This window comes from Balaenoptera borealis (genome assembly GCF_965194805.1).
Source record: "Balaenoptera borealis genome assembly, chromosome: 11".
Classification (NCBI taxonomy): Eukaryota; Metazoa; Chordata; class Mammalia; order Artiodactyla; family Balaenopteridae; genus Balaenoptera; species Balaenoptera borealis.
Genome location: NC_138868.1, coordinates 5,062,066 through 5,086,808, shown reverse-complemented (window position 1 = coordinate 5,086,808; position 24,743 = coordinate 5,062,066). Strand labels below are relative to the sequence as shown.

At 42.3% G+C, this 24,743-nt stretch overlaps 1 protein-coding gene across 11 annotated transcripts in view; it reads right to left on the bottom strand.

Annotated features, from left to right (window-relative positions):
• Positions 1 to 24,243, bottom strand: part of KMT5B (lysine methyltransferase 5B) — a 53,294-nt gene extending 29,051 nt beyond the window's left edge. Inside the window, exons 1-3 of one of the 11 annotated variants that reach the window (XM_082340973.1) lie at positions 23,533 to 24,035; positions 11,871 to 11,962; positions 5,514 to 5,749 (exon numbers count right to left, since the gene is read on the bottom strand). In XM_082340973.1, coding sequence (XP_082197099.1) covers positions 5,514 to 5,673 — 160 coding nt within the window. In that variant the 5' untranslated portion in view covers positions 5,674 to 5,749; positions 11,871 to 11,962; positions 23,533 to 24,035. Of the gene's footprint in view, positions 1 to 5,513; positions 5,750 to 7,936; positions 8,092 to 11,870; positions 11,963 to 22,609; positions 22,756 to 23,254; positions 23,430 to 23,532; positions 24,036 to 24,067 lie in introns of those variants that run through there. The other 10 variants (XM_082340975.1, XM_082340974.1, XM_082340968.1 and 7 more) reach the window with 10 other exon arrangements.
• Positions 24,244 to 24,743: the final 500 nt, after the last annotated feature.

Below are 24,743 nucleotides of genomic sequence, written 5' to 3'. Positions count from 1 at the left end.
GAAAAAGATAACTGAAGTAACTGGGGTTAACTGTGGAAGAAAAACAATGTAAAGAGAGGAAAGGAAGGCCAAATTCGTATGGATGAAGTTTCATCAGTGCTGATTTACGTTTGATGTATACGTCACTGAGGGTCTTCATGGAGTCAGCACATGCAATTACAGAGGATACCAGCAGTATAACTTCAAGCCTCTCAAAATTAAGAGGTGGAAGAATGAGTGACAAAGTGAGACGTCTAACCTTTTCACCCACTGTTCCAATAAAATAAATAAACACTTACATGCAAGTCCCTGCCAAAGGGTCAGTATATGATTTTGAATCAAATTATTTGCACGTATGTATAAAACTATCAAAGTTGTTATATTTTCTATAACAGCTTTATTAAAATTTAATTCACATACCGTACAGTTCACCCATTTAAAGTGTACAATTCAATGGTTTTAAGTATATTCACAGAATTGTGTAACCATCACCACAATCAATTCTGGCACATTTTCATCACCCCCAAAAGAAACCCCATACCTACTGGAAGTTACTAGCCATTTCTCCCTCCCCCACAGACCCTGGCAACCACTAATCTACTCTGTTTCTAGGGATTTGCCTAGTCTGAAAATTTCATATAGATGGAATCATACGTGTTTTTTTGTGACTGGCTTCTTTCAATTAGCATGTTTTCAAGGTTCATCCACATTGTACCATGCAGCAGTACTTCATTCCTTATTATGGCCAAATAATATTCCACTGTGTGGGTAGACCACATTTGGCTGCACCATTTTATGTTCCCAAAAAATAGTGTATGTAAATTCTCCACATCATCACCAACACTTGTTACTATTTGTCCTTTTGATTTCAGACATCCTAGTGATTGTGAAGTGGTGGTTTTGATTTGATTTTCCCTGATGACTAATGATTTTGAGCATCTTTTCATGTATTGGCCATTTGTCTATCTCTGGAGAAATGTCTGTCTATTCAGATCCCTTGCGCATTTAAAAATTGGAGTTTGCCTTTTATTATTGACTTGTAAGAGTTCTTTATTCTGGATACTAGTCCTTTATCAGATATGTGATTTGAAAATATTTTCTCCTGTTCTGTAAGCTGTCTTTTCACGTTCTTGATGGTATCCCTTAAAGTTTGCAACTTTGGTAAATTTCATGTTACTTTTTTTTTTTCTTTTGTTCCCTGTGCTTTTAGTGTCATATCCAAGAAACCACTGCCTAATCCAAAGTCATGAAAATTTATGCGTATGTTTTCTTCTGGGGGGTTTTACAGTTTAAGCTTTTAATTTAGGTCTTTGATCCATTTTGAGTTTTTTACATACAGTGTGAGGTCGGATCCAACTTCATTCTTTTGCATGTGGATATACAGTTTTGCCAACCCCAATTGTTGAAAAGACTATTCTTTCCTCAATCTTATTGGCACTTTTGTCAAAAATCAGTTGACTACAAACATGAGGGTTCTTTCTGGATTCTCAATTCTATTCCACGAATATATATCTATCCACATGCTAGTATAAGACTGTCTTGATTACTGCAGCTTTGTAGTAAGCTTTGGAACCGAGAAGTATGAATCTTCCACACTGTTCTTTTTCAAGACTGTTTTAGCTATTCTGGATCCCCTGAATTTCCATAAGAATTTTAGGATCAGCCTGTCAATTTCTGCAAAGAAGCCAGTTGAGATTTTGATAGGGACTACATTCAATCTGCAGGTCATTTGGGGAGTATTACCATCTTAACAATATTAAGTCTAATCAATGAACATGGGATGTCTTTCCATTTATTTTTCTTTCCATTTATGTATTTTTTATTTATTTACTTTTGGCTGTGTTGGGTCTCCGTTACTGCACGAGGGCTTTCTCTAGCTGCGGCAAGCGGGTGCTACTCTTCGTTGTGGTGCGCGGGCTTCTCATTGTGGTGGCTTCTCTTGTCGCGGAGCATGGGCTCTAGGCACGTGGGCTTCAGTAGTTGTGGCTAACGGGCTCTAGAGCACGGGCTCAGTTGCTCCGCGGCATGTGCAATCTTCCCAGACCAGGGCTCGAACCCATGTCCCCTGCATTGGCAGACAGATTCTTAACCACTGGGCCACCAGGGAAGCCCTTTCCATTTGTTTAGATCTTCTTTTACAATGCTTTATCATTTTCAGAGTATAAGTTTTACACTTTATTGTTAAATTTATTGCTAAATATTTCTTTTTGATGCCCTGTAAATGAAATTGTTAATTTCATTTTTTGGACTGTTTACTCAAAGTGCATAGAAATACAATTGATTTTTGTATACTTATCTTGTATCCTCCAACCTTACTGAACTCGTTTATTCTAATATTTTAGTGGATTCCTTAAGATTTTCTATATACACAATCATGTCACCTGCAAATAGTTTTACTTCTTCTTTTCCAATTTGGATGCCTCTAAGTTCATTTTCTCGCCTAATGGTTGTAATCAGAACTTCTAGTACAATGCTGAATAGAAGTGGTGAGAACAAATATAGTTCTGTCTTGTTCCTGATCTTAGGGGAAACCATTCACCATTAAATATGACATTAAGCTTTATCAGGTTGAAGAACTCCCTTCTGTTCCTAGTTTGCTGTTTTTATCCTGAAAGGGTGTTGGATTTTGTCAAGTGCTTTTTCTGCATCTATTGGGATGACAGTATGGTTTTTGTCCTTGATTCTATTCATATGGTATTACATCAATTGATTCTCAGATATTAAACCAACCTTGCATTCCTGGGATAAATCTCACTTGGGCATGCTACAGAATTCTTTTCATCTGTTGCTGGATTTGGTTGGCTAGTATTTTATTGAGGATTTTTGCATACATATTTATTAGAGATATTGGTTTATAGGTCTTCTTTTCTTATGATGTCTTTGGTTTTGGTAGCAGGATAATACTGGTCTTTTCTTTGTAGGTAGTGTTTTTTTTGTTTTGTTTTTAAAATTACTAATTCAATCTTTTTTACTTGCTATAGGTTTATTCAGATTTTGTATAAATAAGATTTCTTATTAAATTGGTTTCAGTAATTTACTACTTTCTAGAAATTTGTTCACTTAATCTAAGTTACTTAACTTCTTGGTATACAGTTGTTCATAGTATTCTGTTACAATCCTTTTTATTTTTGTAAGGCAGTAGTAATGTCCCCTCTTTCAATGTTGATTCTTGAGTCTTTTTTTCCTAATCAGTCTTGCTTAAGGGTTTGCCAATTCTTGTTGATCTTTTCAAAGAACCAACTTTTTAGCTTTGCTGATTTTCTCTATTCTCTATTTCCTTAATTTCTACTCTGTTATTTCCTTCCTTTTGCTTGCTTTGGGTTTAGTTTTGCTCTCTCTCTTTTTCTGGTGTTTTAAGGTGAAAGGTTATTGATTGAGATCTTCCTTCTTTTTTAATACAAGTGTTCACAACTATAATTTCCCTCTAGGCATTGCTTTAGCTGCATCCCGTTAAGTTTTTGGTATGTTGTATCTTCATTTTCAATCATCTCAATGTATTTTCTCATTTCCCTTTTGATTTCTTCTTTAACCCACTGGTTATTTAGGAGTGAGTTAATTTCCACATATTTGTGTTTCCCAAATTTCTGTTATTCATTTCGAATTTTACTCCATTGTGGTCAGAACATATATTGTATGATTTCAATCCTTTTACACTGATTGAGGGGTTTAAAGTATGGCCTAGTCTATGGTCCATTCTGAATAATGTTTCATGGCACTTGAAAAGAATGTGTATTCTGCTGCTGTTGGGTGGAGTGTTCTATAGATGTCTGTTAGGAAGAGTTGGTATAGGACTATTTGAGTCTTCTTTCCTTGTTGATTTTCTGCTTAGCTGTTCTATCCATTATTGGAAGTGGGGAACTGAAGTCTCCAAATTATTGTTGAATTATCTATTTCTCCCTTCAATTTTGTGAGTTTTTGCTTCATGTATTCTGTGGCTCTGATGTTAGGTGAAGTCGCTGCAGTTTATCTAAGGTGATGCAATGCTATGTTTCCCTTCATCATTGGCTCTATTTTTGCACCATTCTTGCCCAATAACATTCAATGTGATGCTGTTCATCTTCACACTCTCTGGGTTTTTCCAACCCATCCCTCCAAATCTGTCTACACTTGGCAAAGTGTAGCTCATGTAATGGTCATTTTCTAAATTCTTATGTACCTCCAACAACCAAACTAATTAAGACCTTTTTGCACTGATGCCCAAAAAGGAGGCCAACAGCAATTTGAAAAAAAAAAAAAAAAAAAAGATTTAAGAGATGCCTAATTTACTGACCAGAGCCAACACCACTGCCATGATCACTACATTTCTCAGTTCCTTCCGGTTCCCATCACATGCTAAGGGGGTGAGGAGGTGTCCAGGTAGAGGCAAACCCATTAGTCTTGGGCTCTCTCCTTACCCCTATCCCAAGCAGGGATTTCTGTCTGGTTTTTTTGTTTTGTTTGTTTTTTGTTTCTTTTTAAACAGAAACAGTGACCTGATCTGATATGGAAAAGTTAAGGGCAGCCTGGGCCCAGTGAATAGCATAAACCCATAAAAGGTAAGAAGGAAATGAAATCAGAACTGGTGCACTCTATCTGAAACTGTAGCAAACCCCAGGCTAATCAATCCAAATCTACTGGAAGTAGGCCAATTCCAACAAAAACTAACGCTATTTAGTTGTGGCTTAATTAACCTTAGGAAAAGAAGAAATATAAAAAGTTGTCTGGGACTTCCCTGGCGGTCCAGTGGTTAGGACTCCGCGCTCTCACTGCCAAGGGCGCGGGTTCAATCCCTGGTCGGGAAACTAAGATCCCTCAAGCTGCATGGCGCAGACAAAGAAAGGAAGGAAGGAAGGAAGAAAAAGTTGTCCTTAACATGGCTATCTAATTTTGGACAATATTTATACAGCTGCCTACTTAGCTTTACACTTATCCTGGGGCATCTTACTACTCTTAAAAGAACTATGAAACATGTATCAAATCTATACTTTCTTCAACTCTCAGTAAGTAGCCTCATTATCACCAAGAGATATAGAGGTAAAAAAGTAACTCATTATCAATACTGCTTCTCTGTTAGGATAAACTGTTCACCCTATATAAATAGAAGAAATGGTGACAATTTGAAAAGCTGCCCTAACTTCCACTTATCATGTAAATTAGGGTTGACTTTATCATTCATATTACTCTATAAATTTTTAAAGAAATACATACTTAAACTTACATCAAATATAAAAAAACACAGTTTGAACTTAAAAAAAATTTAATAGCAGTACTTTAATATTTTTAATAGAACAAATAACCATTCAGTTATAAATTCTACAAAATATAAAGTTATGCACATAAAAACATTATATTAAGAATTAAACTTGAGTTGTATACAATGTTTGATGAGAAAAAAGTTGGTATAACTTTAAAAAGAGTAAAAAAACTATACTATTAACTGTGAGAACATAAAAAAATTGTTTTGAAAACAAGAGAACAGAATACACATCACAAAGTGGAAAGAATTACTGCCCCATATCACAATCAAAAGAGTGACAGCTGAAATATGTACATACATCTGCTTGACCTCCTCTCGGCTGCGTTTTTGCCAGCCTTCACGGTGTCCTTTCCCGTGTGCTGTAATTTTGATTGATTCTGCTGATGGTCATTAGACAACTTGCCTCCATTTCTCCTGCCATTCACCACCATGTTCTTGGATTCTCCCAACCACTTCATACCCACAGAGAGCCTGACCCAGGTGCATTTAGTCACTCTCTTCAAATAGCTTAGAGAATAATTTCAATGTTCTCTCCTAACAGAAACAAAACATGAAAAAACAAAACAAAATGGGGAGGTAAATACATAAAAGACCATACTACACAGACCCCTGAGAAATTTTCAGAGTATTAAAAGTAACTTAGCAATTAGTGTTTCCACTCTTCACAGACTACCCTTGGCTCCCCCTCCATCCCGCGTCACGTTGAGGTCTACAATGCCCACAGACTCTGAGGAGGGACTCCTTCTGCCTTGCTCATTGCTTGTGCTTTGAATAGCGACTGGTAACTAGTAAGTACTCAATAAATATTTATCTCTTTCAGTTGCCAGTAAGAATCATCTTTGCTTATTACCCTGATACCTAGGTATACAACTCAATAACCTGCTCAAATTACATGTTTTGGTAACATTCTATTAACTCTGAGTAAACAAGGAAGTTCTCTCTTCTCTTCTGAGGAGCTGAGGAAAAGGCATCTCAGTTAAGCTTTGTCCACAACAGCTTTGTAACACCCTTTTGTTGCTGTTAGTTTGAAGTCAGGATTCAGGATATTTAAGGGACCAACATTAGAATATCAAAGTATTGCCCATCATGAAATACCTGCCTTAGCATTCCTTTACGATGGCAACAAAAATTGAGATTACTTTATTTGCTAATATAGTGGTATCCCTCACTATCTGAATTTTAATTAGCTGAATCTGGGAACAAAATGACTTGGATAGTGAGAAATGTTTGTAATTTATACAAACCTTTGGAAGTGAAAGTATAATAGATTACATTTGTTGGTAAGGGAGTGAGAAAGGACGTCCATGACATCACCTCATTACGGAATTATGCTTTAGTGTAAGTCAGACTAAAAAGGCTCTAGGATAAGAAAGTGTAAAAACAGAACTTGAGAGCTAAAGGAACTCTAAGATTCTAGCACAACTCTTTCAATTTGCAGATGGAGCTGAGGCAGCCGCCCAATGCCACACAATCAGCCTGCAGCCGCAGCCAGAGGGGAGCCCGGCGTTGCTGCCCAAGGGCCTCTCATCTCACCGCACCAGACAGAGCTCATTTTCTCTCACTTTTTCCAAACACACAGAAAAGTACACATGACAAATTATTCTGAAGTGCTCCCAGAAATGTACACCTGGAGACGCCTTTAATGATACCCAACACAAATACAAAATATTAATTTTTACTTGACCTCCAGTCTCTTTCACGTCACAGGAATTTTGTGTGAATTCACAGTGCGGTAAAATGTGGGTGAGAGCAACATGCTTAGGTAAAAAGGTGAAAAACAGCTCATCCATATTAAGGATACTTTTACAACTGTTCTCGAACATGTAATTTTCTCTTGGTTCCTTCACTATTAAAATTCAATTAGTATTCAACTTTTATTGTGCCTATCTTTTGATTCTTCTTGTAGCCTTCACTAAACCCAGAAAAATGCTGCTACTTAAATAATAGGAAAGGGCAAGTAAAATACTGATACATCAGTTCTAACCTAAATATTTTTCAACTAATACACTTTATCAAATTAAACAGAAGACCCCCTACTGATGATCAAATATCTTATATTTATACTTAGACGATCTGTCTTTTTGATTGGCTAATTCCTTCATGTTCCAGGAAGTCTTCCTTGACCCTCACTGCCAAATCCAGGTGGACAGCCCTACTATAAAACTGGGTGAAGGACTTCCCTGGTGGCACAGTGGTTAAGAATCCACCTGCCAATGTAGGGGACACGGGTTCGAGCCCTGGTCCGGGAAGATCCCACATGCCGTGCAGCAACTAAGCCCGTGTGCCGCAACTACTGAGCCTGTGCCCTAGAGCATGCGTGCCACAGCTACTGAAGTCCGTGTGCCTAGAGCCCATGCTCTGCAACAAGAGAAGCCACCACAATGAGAAGCCTGTGCACTGCAACGAAGAGTAGCCCCCGCTCGCCGCAACTAGAGAAAGCCCGCGTATAGCAATGAAGATCCAACACAGCCAAAAAAAAAAAAAAAAAAAAAAAACTTGGGTAAAAGCCCTTATGTCACCATATAGCGAAGGCCTGTCTGCCTCCTTAATGGACTGAGAGTTCCTGAGGTCAAGAACTTATTTTTCTTTTCTCTAGTACAGCATAAAGTAGATCAAAGGCACTCAACTTATGAAAGAATAAATAAATTAGGTTGTGGTCTAAACCACCTCACAGGAGCTGCCACTTTTGTATTTTTTTTAAACTATAAATTATAACCTGACCTCTTCAAATTCTCTTCTTCCTCAAGATGCTTGTGCTGTCACAGGCAGCTGGAGCAGCTCTGGCACAGGCAAGACATGGCAGGAATCAGCCATCACCACCATCAACCTCCCTACCACCTGCCATTATGCTTTCTGGTTCACCCCCGACTCCGCACCTCCAGAGAAAAAGAACAAGAAGGTGGTAAAGTGCTTTGGGTCCTTTAGGAAATTCATCTCAAGAACGCCCACATATAACATACAACTTACAGATAATGATGGAAGAATGTGTTTTTAAGACACTTAGGAGTCCTCAATGATTAACACATAAAATGCAACGATACGGAACAGAAGAGAGCAATGTGGCTTTAGACAGAATTAAGAGACAAAAGAAAGAGCAAGTCACCTCTCCCGAGAATCCTTAAGTCGCAACCAAGCTTCCTACTCAGAGATAAAAAGCGGAAAACCTGGGACGAGGCCCAGCTATCTGTGTTTTAATAAGCCCTCCAGGTGATTCTGACACTAGTTTTCCAGTGTCAGAACTATTGTTCTAAGTTACTTATTCATTCATTTATTCATCTCTTAGGGCAAAGAGCAAATACCAAAATTTTAAGAAGTATGGAATAAAAATTTTTAATTTGCAGAAATTATACCTATCAACCTAATTTTTCCCAAGAATTTGGAAAAGTTCACCAATAAATCATTTTAGTAGTACACTCTAGCTACTGTGTACTAGAACACAGTGTGGAACACAGACTGAGATCCACTCTAACTTACACATCATTTCAATTAAATGTGGGTCAATGATCCAAAATGGAGCCAATTCCTAACCCTGGGTCTCATTTATATTGCAGTCAACTGATATTATTTTGTTTGAACTTAAGGTACCATAGCATAACAAGCACTGTCAATCACAAGACGCGGCTGAATTTCACTAGTATGAACACACTGCATGTTATGTCTGGATGTATTCTAGCAGAGGCGCCAATCCTCTCCACTCGTCCAGATAACAACAGCTATCATTAAGGCAAAAGACTTAAGCTCACAATGAATATTTTGTAAAAGCAGTTCTAGTAAAGCTATCAGAAATTGGGGGCTATTTATAAACTTTTAGCTCAAAACGAACATATACTCTACTAATCATCAGGTCATTGTTTGTTCTGCCCTCATGAGTGCAGGATCTGCTGTTGGCACGATCATTCCCGTAAGACTACGAGCTGGAAGAACACTTACATATTAAAGGTGGAGATGGAATTTCAAAAGCTAACACAAGTGGATATTTTAGTAGGAGAAACAGGAGCTGAAGACATCGGGTGGCTCCCCCAGAGCTCCCTCTCCCAACAGAGCAAGGGTGCAGTCTCTCTGGCTTGGAACCCAGCTGGCTCACATGGAAATACTACCATGGTCGTGGCTTGGTGGACGTATCCGAGCTAACTGGCCACTGACTATATCTAGAAGTTAAAATTACCTCAAATTTATTCCAAAATTGGCAGAAAAACAATTTTCAAGAAAGGAGTACTGGCGACTCCTTAAATGGCCTAACAGCTACAAATCTTTCTCTGATCTGATTTCCCAATACAAAAATATCATGAAAATTATCAGACATCTATCTACTACATTCCAGACGCTGTTCCAGGCACTGAGGATACAGCAAATAAGGTTTCTAACCCTCATCTGTGCCTATATTCTAATGAAGAAAGCTCTGGGAAACAACAAACTAACAAATAAATGCCAGCACCCTGGAGAAAACAGAGCAGTTTCTAAGTGGCAGGGAGTGTTTCAGGTGGAGCCAGGCCAGGACGGGGAAAAGCGGAGCAGCACTGGGGAGAGTGCACCAGGCAAAGGGCGAGTACAAAGCCGAGGGAGAAAAGCAGCTGGTGTGTCCGAGGACCAGCACAGAGCCCAGTGTGGCTGGAGCAGAGTAGGGGGTAAGAGGGGCAGGAGGAAGGCCAGAGGGCCTCCAAGCCCCTGCTGAGACTTGGGCACTAACTCCCAGGGAGAAAGCAGAGGAGTGACAGGAGTTAAGTGTTAAAGGCCCATGCTGGCTGCTTGTCATGTGGCGAAGAGTTTGAATGCTTTTGAAAAAGCAGGTCTAATAAAGCGACTAACAATTTGGGGGGACGAGAGAGAAGGCAGTGAAGAGACCATGGCAATCAATGAGAGGAGAAATAGATGCTGGTGGCTCGCAGCAGCAAAAGCGGTGAGAAGTGGTTGGTCTCAGGATCTTTTCGGAAGATTTTGCCGAAACTGTGTGAAAGAGAGAGGGCTCAGATGTGCTTGCAAGTGGAAGAATGGAATTAGCAGTTATGGAGGTGACAAAGACCACAGGGAGGTCAGGTTTTGGCAGGGGTTGGGGTGCAGGAGTTTGGTTTGGTCATGTTTGAGACACCTATTAGAGACCAAGCAGAGATGTTTAGGCAGCTGGATCTGAAGGACAGGCCCAGGCTGGATGTATAAACTTGGAGTCAGGGGACTAACGGGATTTCAAGCCATGGGGCAAGAGGAAATCACCTAGGAAGTGAGTAGAGATAAAAGAAGTCTAAGGACTGAGGGGCACCCAAATATTTAGCGATCAAGATGAGGAAACAGCAGCTAAGGATACTGAAAGGAGCAACTAGTGAGGCAGGAGGAGAAGCAAAAGCAAACCAGGACCCAGCGCTTCAGGAAGGAGTGACCCAGCTGGGCACAGGCTGCAGTGCTCATAAGGCAAATCTCTGACAGTTCAAAGTCATGACAGATGGGCCACTGTGAGCCTCTCTCAGAAGCGACAGAGAACTTCTGAAATGGACATAATGTCTCGAAACATGGGCTCATGGGGAAAGAATGAGATGGCAGAAAGTACTCTAAGGAATAATGAATAAAGAGAGTCCTAAGTTCTTGTTATTTGTTTCAAACAAGAGGAAAAGAGTTCAAATTTCAGGTGCCAGAAGAGATATATGTAATATTCACAGGATGGGAGATGGTGGGAATAGGTTAATTTGAGACCAGCATGCCTTGAGAGAGTTTACAAGGATCTTTGTTTAAAAAAAAAAAAAAAGTTTCTAAATGAACAGATTAATTGGTTCTCTGGCCTGGAGTAATAAATCACCTGAGTGCTGATGGACGGAATCCCTGAGGGTTCTGTGCAAGGCTCTGCCCCCCTCTATTTTTATGAGTGTTCACAAAAATGACACAACCGGGCTCTAAGGAAACACAGCTGTGACTATGCTCTGGCATGGGCACACCTTCCGCCCACCCCCAGGGACTACCTGAAATCAACAGGAAAGGTTTCACTGGACCAATAGGTGGGGAAGGATGCACATACTTGATTCTAGTATCAAATGTAAACAAAAGGGCACACAATGACAATACAAAACGTACTAGAAAACTGCTAAAATAAGAGTTGCATTTAAAGAGGAAAGTTTAATCACATTTTAATACCACTAAGGTAAAAAGCACACACACACCATCATACATTCCAAATCACCAACAGCAATGGCTGTCTTTGGGGGAATGGGATTAACATCAAAAAAAGATTTTTTCCCCAAAATGTTTACAGTGAACCTATTTATTTATAATTGGAAAAAAAACCAAACAATCCACTTCCCCCAATACTTGATATTCACGTTTCTAAAGAAAGCACAGAGTTGTTTCATAGAAAAATGCGCTTGGTTTATGTAAAGTGCCCACTCTATTCCCAGTGATGGACGCTCAACAAATGTCAACACCCTCCTAGCCTCCCACTGTCCCTTCATGGACACACACAAGGATCATAAACTCTTAGTGACTTTTGAGCTCAGCTGCTCACCTCCAATTTGAGAACTCTGGTTTCAATTCTTTTTCACTTAAAGCTTTTGGAAAGGAATTTTTTGTTGAATATCCTAAACACAAATCAGGATTTCAAAACATCTGTCAGAAAAATGAAAATATTGATTCTGAAAGACTACCAAGAATTTCAAAATAATTCCTGTGCCATTACCAAGAACTCTAGCCAGTTTACACGCTGAACTTGTCTGCAGAGAGTTCATCTTAGAGAAATCATCCATTGACATGGAAACAATCCCCAAGTGGCTGAAAATGAAAAGATAACATACATTTTTAAAAAGCAGGCTCTAGCTTGCTAGAGGACTTTTGAAAATCTTTATTGAGAAAAAGCAGAACAAACATTTTTCAAGTGATTCAGTTACAATTTGCTAAGAAAACAATTCGATACACCAGTTAACAGTTTTATCTTTGGAGAAAAAGATTACAAGCAATTTTTTTAACTGTTACATGACATATTCTTCAAAAGGTTCAACTTTTCAAAATGAACAAATATTACTTTGTAATAAAAAAATAAAGGTGTATATAAGGAAAATAAAACAGATTTCACAAAAATCCTTCTGCATCATCCATATGTATGTAAGTTAAAGCCAATTTCTAAAACTTTAAACACAGCAATTCAAAAATCAGACTTCTAGGTTGACGGGAACTGAAGAAATATCACTGAACTACTTCCACAAGTTTTCGATGCCTTTGCTTGTGGATGCTGCTGCTCAAGCGTCACAACCCCAGACTCCCAGGGGCTTTATATTTAAAATAAGCACAAGGAAGACAAACACAAAAAAAAGCACAGAAATGAAAGCAAGCACTGTCTGAAGAAGAAACAACAAACACGCAGCACCCCCCCCCCCTCCAAAAGAACAAAGAGCACGAGGTGGACCAGGAGTGAAACTACTCAGACCACTACCGGTTCCAACAACATCCCACTCGTTAAGTGAAAAGCCAACTCCCCCTTCCAGGGCCTCATGTGTGCAGCCTATCTCACATGTGAAAACTACACGCAATAGCAAAAATGAAAGTATTTTGAAACTGTTAAGAACTACCATTAACAGAATTTACCTTACCAAGGCCTACAAGGTCCTGCATGATCCAGCCCTGCCAGTCTCACCCCTCGCTCCAGCTAATACTCCAGACACAGCCTAGCTTACATCCCTCTAGTGTGCAAGGCATCTTCCCACCACTGGCCTTTGCACTTGGGATACTGCCAACCTGCCCAGCAGTTCCCCCACCTCCCAGTCCTCCACCCAGTAGACTGTCTTGATGTATGCTTGAATATTTCTCCTTCATGGTGTTTATTACAACTGTATTCACTTCTTTATGTAATTACTTGGTGACACTTGCCTTCCCCACTGAAGTATAAACAAGCTAAGGTACACTTTCGTATCACTGGAACCTAGCACAAGGCCCAACATACCACAGGTCCATTCATATCATATCCCCCTTTCCAGTCTCAAACGTAACTGCTACACATAAGCCCAAGTGGGTATCAGTTCTCTCCCTCAAATCTAAAATTACAAAAGGACTCTATAATATATGTACCAAAGAATTCCATGTCAGTCTTTATCAACAGTTATTCCAAATTCATCTGCAACTAACATATAGCCAAGGTTCCATGGAATCCTACAGTAATAATTCACACGATCAGACCAGTTGAAGAAGCCCTGAGAAGCCATCAGGAGCATCTGGGATCACTATTCCATTGTAATTCTCTAATGCAGTTTGACAGGGTAATTGCCCAGTTGCCAATTTCTTAGAAACCTACCATGAATCCATGATCTCACCTATAACCTTAAAACTTGCTCCTATAAACACTGTCAGAAATAAATCTCATTTAAGAATTTAGATGACCTGTCAGAGTTCAACTAGTCCTAGTGGTACGAAAGGAAAGTCTTGGGGATTTTTCTTCTCCTTAATTCAGCATTAAGCCCTCATTGCTCTAAAACTGGAGCTGTCATGCAGATTCAATGCTGATCGGGTATCTAGCACCAAACTCCAGAGCAAAGAATAGGTCTTTATACTTGTAAAATAATTACTAATGACATGCTATTATTAAAAGTATCATTTCTGCTTTCCTTTTCCAGCTTTTGTAGAGTCAAACTCATATGCGTTTTGCTTCAGCCAATTTAACAGCTTTCTCAAGTAGCCTCAGGTGGCAAAGCCCCAATCAGACCAGCAAGAGGATGGTGCCTGAAGAGAGCAGTTTCCCACCAATGCATAATAATGCTCCACCCACCCCCTTTTAGGATAAAATGATGGCTAGAGATAGCGTCACTAATCCTGCTCAGTTGGTTGCAATAACTTCTCTAAAGGAGGCTGGAAAATGGTCCCCAAAGATATCTATCAGGTCTTAATCTGAAACCTAGGAATGTTAATTTATAAGGAAAGGGGTCTTTGGAGATATGAGTAAATTACAGATTTTGAGATGAAAGAGATTATCCAGGTGGGCCCAAAATGTCATCACAAGTGCCCTTAAAAGGGAGAGGCAGAGGGAGATGTGACACCACACACACTTGAGAAGAAGAGGAAAAGAGTGGCGTGAGGTGGCCACAAGCAAAGGAATGCCACAGTCACCAGAAACTGGAAGAGGCAAAGAACAGTGCTCTCTTAAGAGCCTCTGGAGGGAGCCCTACCCATATCTTGATTTTGGTCCAGTGAAACTGATGGTGAACTTCCGGCCTCTAGAACTGTGACAGAATACATGTCTGCTGTTTTAAGCCACCAAGTTTGTGGTACTTTGTTACAGCACACACAGGAAACTAATACAGAGACCATGAAAAAGCAAATCAAAGTAAAAATGCTTTCTAATTAGACTCCAGAAATACATAAAATTCCAACATGTCACAGGAAAAGAGATTTTAAGCACCTTTAAAAAGTTGTCTTAAATACACTTTTTAAAAAAGACATTTCCCCCTTCAACTGCACATATGAAACACGGCTACAGAGAGAGCTATATGGATTTTGAAGATAAAGCTGGTGTCTCAATTACATCTAATTACTCATGCACTGTTTAATAAGCACAGTTAACCAAGATCTTCCTTAGACGTAACATATTGAACATTATTATATTTACATATGTTTGCAATAAAAAAAAGAAAATCAAAACTATTAGACTTTTTCATTTAGCAGACCATTTTAAACAGCAAAACAGCCACCACTGGTTAAGTCTACAATCAGACGTTCGCAACACTTATACTTACTTATTCAGCCACTGAACTACAGCTGAGCGTGGGATAAACTCCTCATTACAGAAAATACTGCTTCACAGTTCCTTATTTATGTACACCACATGTACACCAACACGCATCACAACAAAGGGTTTTATATAAGAAAGATCTGTGTCTCCAATTGTCTCAGTAGGTATTTCTAAAATAAAGGTTTTAGCTGACGTGGTTGTTGAGGGGAATTCTGCCCCTAATCTCCCTAAAATCTCCTCCCCATCTCTCCGTATCTGACCCATCCGCTTACCTCGTAGTGCCTATAAGTAAAATCAAGGACGCTTCCTTTGTTAGAGTAGTCTCTGAGACCCAAACAGCATTTTACTTTTCTATAAACAGATGCCACCTAGTGTCAAGAGTCTGTAAGTACAGCCCACAGTTCCTCAGAGGCTATGAGGTAAGTAGAACAAAGGACAATTGATTCTTACTGGGCAAAGACAAGGGTGAGAAAAAACTTCCAAAAGGTGGTTCTCGGGCTGGGTCCTAAAGGCCAGGTGGCAGACTGTGCAGGGGGCAGCGCGCACAGTGGCTCAGGATGCGGCTCGGGGTGCAGTCAAAGCATCGGTGCCGCCCTGGCTCCACTCACTGCTCTCCAGCAAGGCGACCCTGGACAAGCCATTTAACCTCGCTAATGTCTCATGAGTAAAATGAAAAGAGGTTTGGCACAAGGATTAAATGAGCAGAAACTGCTAATACTAATACAATAAAGGTCTCCAGCTGTCTCCTCTTTTCATGTAACTAAGAAAGAAACAAAGAAGATATGTTGATGTATTATTCACAAAACTTTAAACAATCAAGTAAGTAGACGTTTCCCCTCCATTCCTCATCCTACCGTAACTCCCACAAGGAAAGAAAAAAAAAAATCACATCACCTCATCCATTAAGAAAAGTACAAATTTTCAAGAGAATAAAAAAGGACCAGGGGTGCTAATTTATGATACAGAGTTGAGATCAGCTTTGCTTTTCCTACAGCTCCTGAAGAGAAGGAATGTGACTTCTGGCAACAATGTATAATTAAACATCACTGAATACACCTCACATGTCAACATTCAGAGGGACTGCAGATTTTGTTACAATAGAATATACCTTGTTGTGTATCTGATAAAACATTATCTTACTGTAACTCCATTTGTTAAAAATAATTGCTCCTCCATTCACTTAGTGCTTCCTATATTAACTTTATCATTTGTCATGCCCTGTAAAGCAGGTACTCTTTTTTTTTTTTCCAGTTACACAGATGAAAGACTGGAGAATTTGCTCAATTGTATTCATAGAAAGGATCCCACTAGCCAAAAAGCATGTGATTGGAGGCAGAGAGACCAGTTAGAAAACTAAATGCAACAAAGAGTAGCAATGGATGGGAAGAGAGAGGAAAGCTCTGGTGTTTCAAATACGAGCTTGGCAAGACTTGGTGACAAATCAGACATAGGTGTTGAGGGACAGAAAGGAAGTCAAGTCAGAAATCTCTAGTTGGGGTTGAAGTTTCAGTTGGGGAGACTGCAAGATTGCCATGAACTGAGTTAGGGACTGCAGAAGGAACACATTTGCAGGAAAGATGAGAAAGTTTGGTTTGCTGAATTTGAGGATGGGGCACTACCCAGGTGAAGCTGTCTTAAGATGTTAAAACTCAGGAGAGAAGTGACTGTGAAAAGAGTAACATTAACAGAGGACTTTACAATTCACCAAGCATTTCAACATTATCTTAATTCAAAAAATCACAGAATTTCAGAGCAAAAAGTCTTAGATTAAAAGAAACAGGCTCGGGGCTTCCCTGGTGGCGCAGTGGTTGAGAATCTGCCTGCCAATGCAGGGGACATGGGTTCGAGCCCTGGTCTGGGAAGATCCCACATGCCGCGGAGCAACTGGGCCCGTGAGCCACAACTACTGAGCCTGCGCGTCTGGAGCCTGTGCTCCGCAACAAGAGAGGCCGCGACAGTGAGAGGCCCGCGCACCGCGATGAAGAGTGGCCCGCGCTCGCCGCAACTAGAGAAAGCCCTCGCACAGAAACGAAGACCCAACACAGCCAAAAATAAATAAATTAATTAAAAAAAAAAAGAAACAGGCTCAGGAACACGTATTACCTGCCCAAAGTAATTCACTTCTTCTGACAAGATAATATGCTACCAATATGTGAAACCAAAAAAAAAAAAAAAAAAAAAAGAGTTTTTTGAGCTTTATCATGGTCAGTTAAATGAAAGGAAAAGGGGAGTGAAGAGAAAAGGAAATAAAATAAGCAAGTGACACATGCTGGCACCGTGAGAGTCAGAGAGGCCTTGCAAAGGAGCATTCCCCACTCACAGCGCTTGGGGCATGCCGCTCAGTGCCTAGCACAGTGTCCAACACACAGCTAAGTAATGTCCGCTCAAGATGTGAGTGAAGAACCGAGTGCCATGGGGATGACAGAGAGACACCTCTTAGCTCCAGTTCTCTGGGCACCACTTCACACTATTGCTCATTACTATGATCCAAGAACTGTGCTAATAACTTCACATATATCATATCATTTACCCACATCACAGTCCCTTAATATATACAATATATTTTAAATACTCATTAACATATAGTATTAAATTATACAACATAATTTATATAATAAAAACATTAAATATATCCAACATACACAATACTACTGTTATCACCCCCACTTTACAAAGGAGAGGAAGGCTTAGAGAATTAGAAAAAAAAATTAGCCAAGGTGGGGTTTAAAGACTGTATACTCTTAACACCATATAAGAAAGCAATATAATCCTGACTCAAATTTTTCAACATGCTTTGTCCCATACTTGAAGAGTAAGACCCTAGAACAAAATGGACATGGTTCCTGATTTTATGGAACTCAGAGTATAGTGTGGGAAGAGAGACAATCAAATAAGCATGAAATGGTAAATTCTGGTAAGCGCTATAAAGGAAACAACTAGGATATCAGGAGAGAATAATATAGGAACAAACTTTAGACTGGATGATCAAGGAGGATAAATCAAAAGCATAAATACAGAAACAATCACCTTCTTTCTGGATCAGAAACACTCCTGGTATCTATTTATACCCACCAAACAAATATTTTCTGAGGCAACTGGCTTTGTCTAAATCCTCCTCTGAATGAGGTCTGATTTTTGTTTCTTTTTTAACAGGAAGGGAGAAGCAGGTTTGTATATGGCCTCTCCGGCTCCAGACTCTACGGGCTCACTGGCTGAAGGATCAGCCCCCTTTACTCTTTAGCTGGGGGGATCCATCTTTCTAAGAGTAGGTTGGTTTTCTTGCTAAAAATACATATCCCTTCATAACATGCAACATAAAAATTTTTTTTTAAAATAAAAATACTTTTCAGAGATCATTAATACTTTTCAGAGATCAGATATTTCAACCTTGTTATAAAAATAAGACAGACAAAATGAATCATTCGGAAGACCTAGAATCAACTCAATCCAACATTTATCAAGAACCTACTGGGAGCCACCAGGCACTGTTCGTGGTGCTGGAATACTGGTTGTGTGCAGGGAACACTAGAGGGCGCACGAGAGTTTCAGCTTTCAGGAAAATCTGCACAGGGCTACTAAGGAGCGAGGGACCTTGCAAAACCAAACAGAAGCATGTGAAAACCAAGTAGCTGATGAACAGAGCAGAAGAGTGCAGAATAGGAAGCAGAATGACCCTTCACTGAAGGGATCTTTTGCCTTAAAGCTGAGAGGCAATCCTAGTGTCATGAGAGATGTACTGACCCGGTGTTCCTATAAAGATGTGCAAGTTAGGTGTTTGTTGCACCCTAACACACATGACTGAGGGTTCACCAGCTTGGCAACCCTATGAGGTAGGCGAGACAGGTATTATCACTACAAATGAGATGGCTAAAGCTCAGAATGAAGTTGCCTTCCTGAAGTCAAACTGCTTTAAGTGGTAAGGCTGAGTCTAGAACCCTAGCATTCAGGCCTAAGTCTGGGGTTTACTTCAATATTTGAGTCACATGTGCCTCACCCACAAACAAACAGGCTTATCACTGGGGAATGCTTCCTAGCTCCACTTACTCTCTTCTTTGTGTACTCTTATAATACAGAAAATAAGACATCTTGCAGAAATGCAACTGATAGGGAGGAGCCAGAGACATGTGGGAACCATACAGACCTTAAGAATTAGGCTTTTGGGACCCTAGTCTCCAAATTGTAAAACCCAACTGAATGTAAGCTGTACCATCAACTTAATAATATTTCAAAACAAGGAGAAAAGACTACATGGAATATACAGATGAACTATGTAAACCAATTGGAGAGATGTCAAAATATGATTAAATTAGCTCTTAGAAGTGAGAAAATGGGTGGCGATCAAGTGTAAAAGAGAAAGTATAATTTAGAATTGGAAGTGATCTCAGAGATTAATGTTTAGTTATTTTACAGATGAAGAAACTAAGGCTTGGCCCTGTCAGTGTGTTACACAAATAAGGTGGAGCAGACTGGAACACAGGTATTGATTCTTACTCCAGCGGAACTTCATCCAGCCCCAGAATTCTACGTATAACTGTAGTTCTAATTATATACAACCTTAGAAGATGGTGCAGTGTTTGACTCTGTCTCACACAGATACCAGCCAGCTTCAAATCTGGCTGGCAGACGTGGGAGCCAGAGGCAGTGAGTGACCAAAGTGGTCCAGTGGTCCTAGGAACCCTTTAACCTGATGGAAGGAAAATCATGAATCAAGGCATAATTTAGAGTGTAAATGACTACGGAAATCAGTGACTTTTTTTTTTCCCTTTTGTGACAATATTTTAGAATTAATGCAAATGGTTCTCGTTCCATCACCAACTATGTAAAGATAATATATCCACTCTAACTTACTGCCTCTGAGCAACATGGGGATCAAAAGAAAAGTTTCTGTTTTTTTTTAAAGCTAGACATAAATGCTGATTTACCACACTAAGGTGATGAGTCTCTCACGCACAGATGGAGTCTCTCTATCCCGCACCTTTAAAACAGCAAAATCCCGTAATGTCTGTAAAATAAGGTGCGCGTGACTAAAATCTGGGGATGTGTCTGTTGAATAAAATAAGATGTATCTGTAAGTGAAAACTTACTTAGACTTTCTGCAATCTGACTAGGACAAACTCCAATCACATTAATAGAAAAACACAGGGCTAGATATTGGTCAGGCATGCCGTTTCCTCTCAACCAGCACTTCTAATCTTCTAGGAGACACCAAATTACGGGGAAGAAAAGGGATTATTGTAAGAACTAAAGTAAAAACAGATTTGTGGAGGGTTTTTTTGGGGGGGGGGGCGGAATGTAGAGTTGATAGAAAGAATTTAAAGGAAGTTGTGAAACCTTCCTAAGCCCTGGGGTCCCCTGAATTGTTCGCTAGGACCCTTCCCCATTCAGCTTGTTAAATGAAACTCATTTAAAACCACAGGATTCAATTCAAAGATTTCAAAGTTGACAGTCTGTCCAAGAAAAAAATTACTTTTCAGATCACTGTGTTCTAATGGTTATAACTCCCTAATACTTGAAATTTAAAGTGCACTGGCTAGTTTTATCCTGTAATAAATTTAAGTTTGTGCTTTTTATTGCAATTAAAACCATTTCCTACACCAAGACACATCAGTAAAATACATTTTTTTCCAAAAATAAAAAGTAACTAAAAATCAGGCTAAAAAATTAAGTTACATCTTACACATAAAACTTCTATTGCATAGAGCTCTGAGATACAGCTATCCTACACTCTCTTCCTGCATTTACTCAGTGTATCTATGGAACCAACAGTGCGTCATACTGGAACAAAGACACATGGTCCCTATCTTTAACACTGTGTGGAAAACTCAACAATTAGTGTTCTAGGGCTGACACAGTCGTGTAACTCTTGCCCATGAAGGGGAAGGAGTTTGTGAGTGGTGAGAAAGTAGAGCTCATATATGGCAGGCAAGAGTAGAAAATAATGGAACTGACATCGTTCATCTGGAAGGATGTGCTCTCATAAGCCGTGGGAAGGGCATTCCTGTGGCCAGGGAGCTGCTCAGATGCTTCACACACAAGTGGCTTTGCGACACAACCAGGCCACACGCTCATGTCCTACAAGTCCACAAATTGATACTCAAAAAGAAATCAGATTCAATCCCAGATACAGATGACCCAAGGGAAAATTTATAAACCAACATGCTCCACCCACAAAACTCTAAGCTCAAAGACACACAACCTGCTACCACTTCCTTCACATGCATATTCTGCTATATCCCTATCCTCCCCTCCCCCCATTTTGCCCACTGGTATTTGGTTCAGGTATGGAGCATTCAAAACATAAGCACTTCAGTGTGTATGTGAAGACAAATGAAAACACAGGCAAGAGGGCACGTGGAACTGACTTTGAGTGTGGTTTCAAAGTTTATGGGCTAATAAAAAATTAAGCCCTACTCTACTCTCCTCTTGAAGAGTAAGTATCCCCATTATTCTTTTCACACCCAAACTAAGTTGTTGTGTCAATGACAACAACGTTTTCAATAACAATGGAATGAACATATTTTGAAAAACTAAATATAGGGACTTCCCTGGTGGCACAGTGGTTAAGACTCCACGCTTTCAATGCAGGGCGCCGGGGTTCGATCCCTGGTCAGGGAACTAAATCTCCCGTGCACGCCGCAACTAAGAGTTCACATGCCTCAACTAAGGAGCCCGCCTGCTGCAACTAAGACCCAGCACAACCAAATAAATAAATATTAAAAAAAAAAAAGAAAAGAAAAACTAAGTATATATCACTAAGCTCTATTAATAAATTAACATTTTTCATCCAGTGTCTACTGAACACCTACTCTGTACCTGCTCTGAGCAGAGGAGATAAATAACAAGCTCACAAGAATGCTGAGAGGACGGTCAACAACCAACTATGATACAATGTAACAACTGCTCAGGAACAAAGCAGAAGTGTGCCTTCTCTTGAGCGGGTCAGCCCCTGCCCTTGTGTTGTAAGAGGTCTGCAAGGGGTGTGAAGATCCATCCAGGAGGTAACACTCTCTCTGGGCCTTCCTGAAGGCGAGTATCAATCCGGGGGAGGGGATGCGGGAATGCCGGGCAGGGTGCGACCAAAAGGCACCAGGCAGGGGAAACCACTGGGGCCGGGGCTTGGAAAGGAAAAGGACAATGCTTAGAGATGACGGGCCCACACCTGTGGTGGAAGTTGCTAAACATTCGGCTACAAAGTAAACTTGTACCTATAGTAAGTAACTCTTTAAGTAAACTTCCCAGTATGCACAAATTATCTGCGATTATTTCAGGCTAAACTGATTGCCCCCTCCCTTTTCAAAATATTTACGCTTTTATGACTAGTCATCAAAAGTTACAGACGTGTTCTTAATATTAAAGGAAAAAAAGCTTCAGCTGGCAACTGTTTCCTCTGATGACCCTATAAAGCCACGTTCAACTACACTTTATATCAAAATGGTTTAAATCTAAAAAGGTCCTGATGAAAAGAAGCACAATCACAACCCATCAGTTCTTCTGCCTACCACTCTAGATACGATTTTTCCCCCGAGAGTGAATTTCATACGGCAAGTTCAGAAAAATTAACTTCGAAGAACACATGTTCACCCCCTCAGTATTCTTAAAGTTCCCCCAGTCAATGGGTCGGAAGTCAAAGAGCTCTAACACGAGGTCAAATAAACCCAAACAGAGAGGGAGTGAGTTTCTCTAGGTCCAACGTGCTTCTCTACCATTCCAGCAAGTTGGGTCGAGTTGTCATCTTGTAAACGTTTCCCCCACTCTCATAGGTAGGGCTGACGCTGATACATCATCTCTGGATACGTGGAAGGAATCGAGTCACTCTGGGAGGACCGACGCCTTTTCTCGGGACCCGAGACACCGGCACACTGAGGGGGCCCGGGAGGCAAGCCCCGGCCAGGAGCCGGAGCCGCTGTCAGGGGAGGGACGGAGCGGGGCGGAGAACGGGCCCAGGAGGAGATCTGAAAGGAGGCTCGAGCCCAAACAAAAACAACCCAAAGTTGAGCGCGGCAGAGGGAGCAGATTGGGCGAGACCATTCACGGCTGCCCATTGGAGAAGAGGGAAAACAGAGTCCCCCAATCGCGAGCGGCGGGGCTGCTCCCCTCGTGCGGCCGCGGGCCGGCCCGGCGCTGCCCGACGGCCGCTACCGCTCCCTTCCGGCGGCGGCGCCCACTGCAGGGCCCGCGCCCCCCGGCCGCCGCCGCCGCCGCCGCCGCCGCGCCCCTCCCCCGGCCGTCCCCCCACCCTCGAGGCCCCGGCCCCGGCCCCCGCCCGGCCCGGCGCCCCCGCTCCCTGCCGGCACGCCCCCAGCCCGCCGCCCCTGCGCCCCCCGCACCGGCGCCCGCCCCCCGCTCACCGCCGGGCGCTGCCCGCTCCTCCTCGGGGCGCGTCGAGGCCCCGCCGCCCCGCCGTTGCGCTGGGGGGCCCGCGCTGCCCGGCGACACTTCCCCGTCCCCCAAGAATATTAATCACCAAAAATAATTCCAGAGAAAAATGGAGAGTAAAATTCAAGATGGCGGCCCTAGCCGCAGCACCGCCCGCTCCATCCGCTGTCGGGAAATGAGTCCCAGCCTCGTCCGGAGCCCCCCGCCCCCACCGCGCCGCGCCCCCGCGCCCCCGCGCCGCGGGCCTCACCTCGCCTCTCGCGCGGCCTCGGGTCCCAAAGGTAGCCGCTGGCCTGGGGGCTCCGCGTCCCGGATCCTGGCGCCGCGCGTGCCGCCTCCGGTGCCTGGGCGCCCTCACCTCATAGCCCCGGAGCCTCACCGCCCGCGCCGCAGACGCGTCGCCGCCCCCGGTGAGCCGCTCGGACGCCGCCCGGGAACGGTGGAAGGACACGAAAAGGAGTGCCCGCGGCCAGGCGGAGGAACACCACTTCGGCTCGTGCCGCTCTGAACGCCTCTGTTGCTTTTACGGGACCAGGGGTGGGGGGAGGCGGAGAAACCCGAGAAAGAAATGAGTTCCCCGCCGGGTGCTCCGCGGCGGAGGAACAAAAAAGCGAATTTTGAGGGGACGAGATGAGTCGTTGCTTCGCTTCGCTCGCGGCGGAGGGATCCGTGTTGAGCAGTCGACAGGGATCCCTCCGCTCCTCGCTGCCCTTTAAATCGCGGCTGGAGGCGGTGCCGCCGCGCGTCCCTGGGGCGCCACCCGGATATTAGGTCTCCCTACGTACCCGGGCCCCGCGAGGCTGCGTTCGACACTCGGTCCCTGGAGTAGCTGCACCCATCGGGGACAGCCCTGGGGAATGGGCAGGCTCCTCGCCCACTGCGCCTCCCGGGTGCGCCTAGGGGAGGTGGCCCCACGGAAGCGAGGCTCTTTGTTGTGGGAATGGGTGTCGTTGGAAGCAGATACACCCTTAAAGACCATGTGGGCAGCCTGAGCGTTCCACCGCGTAGTGTGGGAGGGAGGGAGGGAGGGAGGGGGTAGTGAGCCTGCATTAATCGGGCCACTGGCTTCCTAGTGTCAACCGGCCATTTTTTGAGCACCTACTGTGTGCCGGGCTTTCCGAGAAACGGGTTTTTCCGCTTGTCGCTCTAGTTGGGCAGTGCCGGTACCAAGGATGCAGCTCCCTCCAGGAGCTTTAGGCTGGTGGGGAAGTTGCCGAGAGGCTTACACGGGCCAGGTGCTGCCCTGCCGGGAGAGTGCGAAGCCTCGCCCTTTGGTTCCTGCAGGTTATGATAATGACTACAAAATAACGATAATGAGAGTAACATGTATTACAGCCTTTACTGGATACCAGGCACCGTCCTAAAGCTTTGGTGCCTTATCTCGTTTACTCCTTACAACGACCCCCCAGGAGGTGGGGACCGTTTTCCCCATTTTATACGTAGGGAAACTGAGGCACAGAG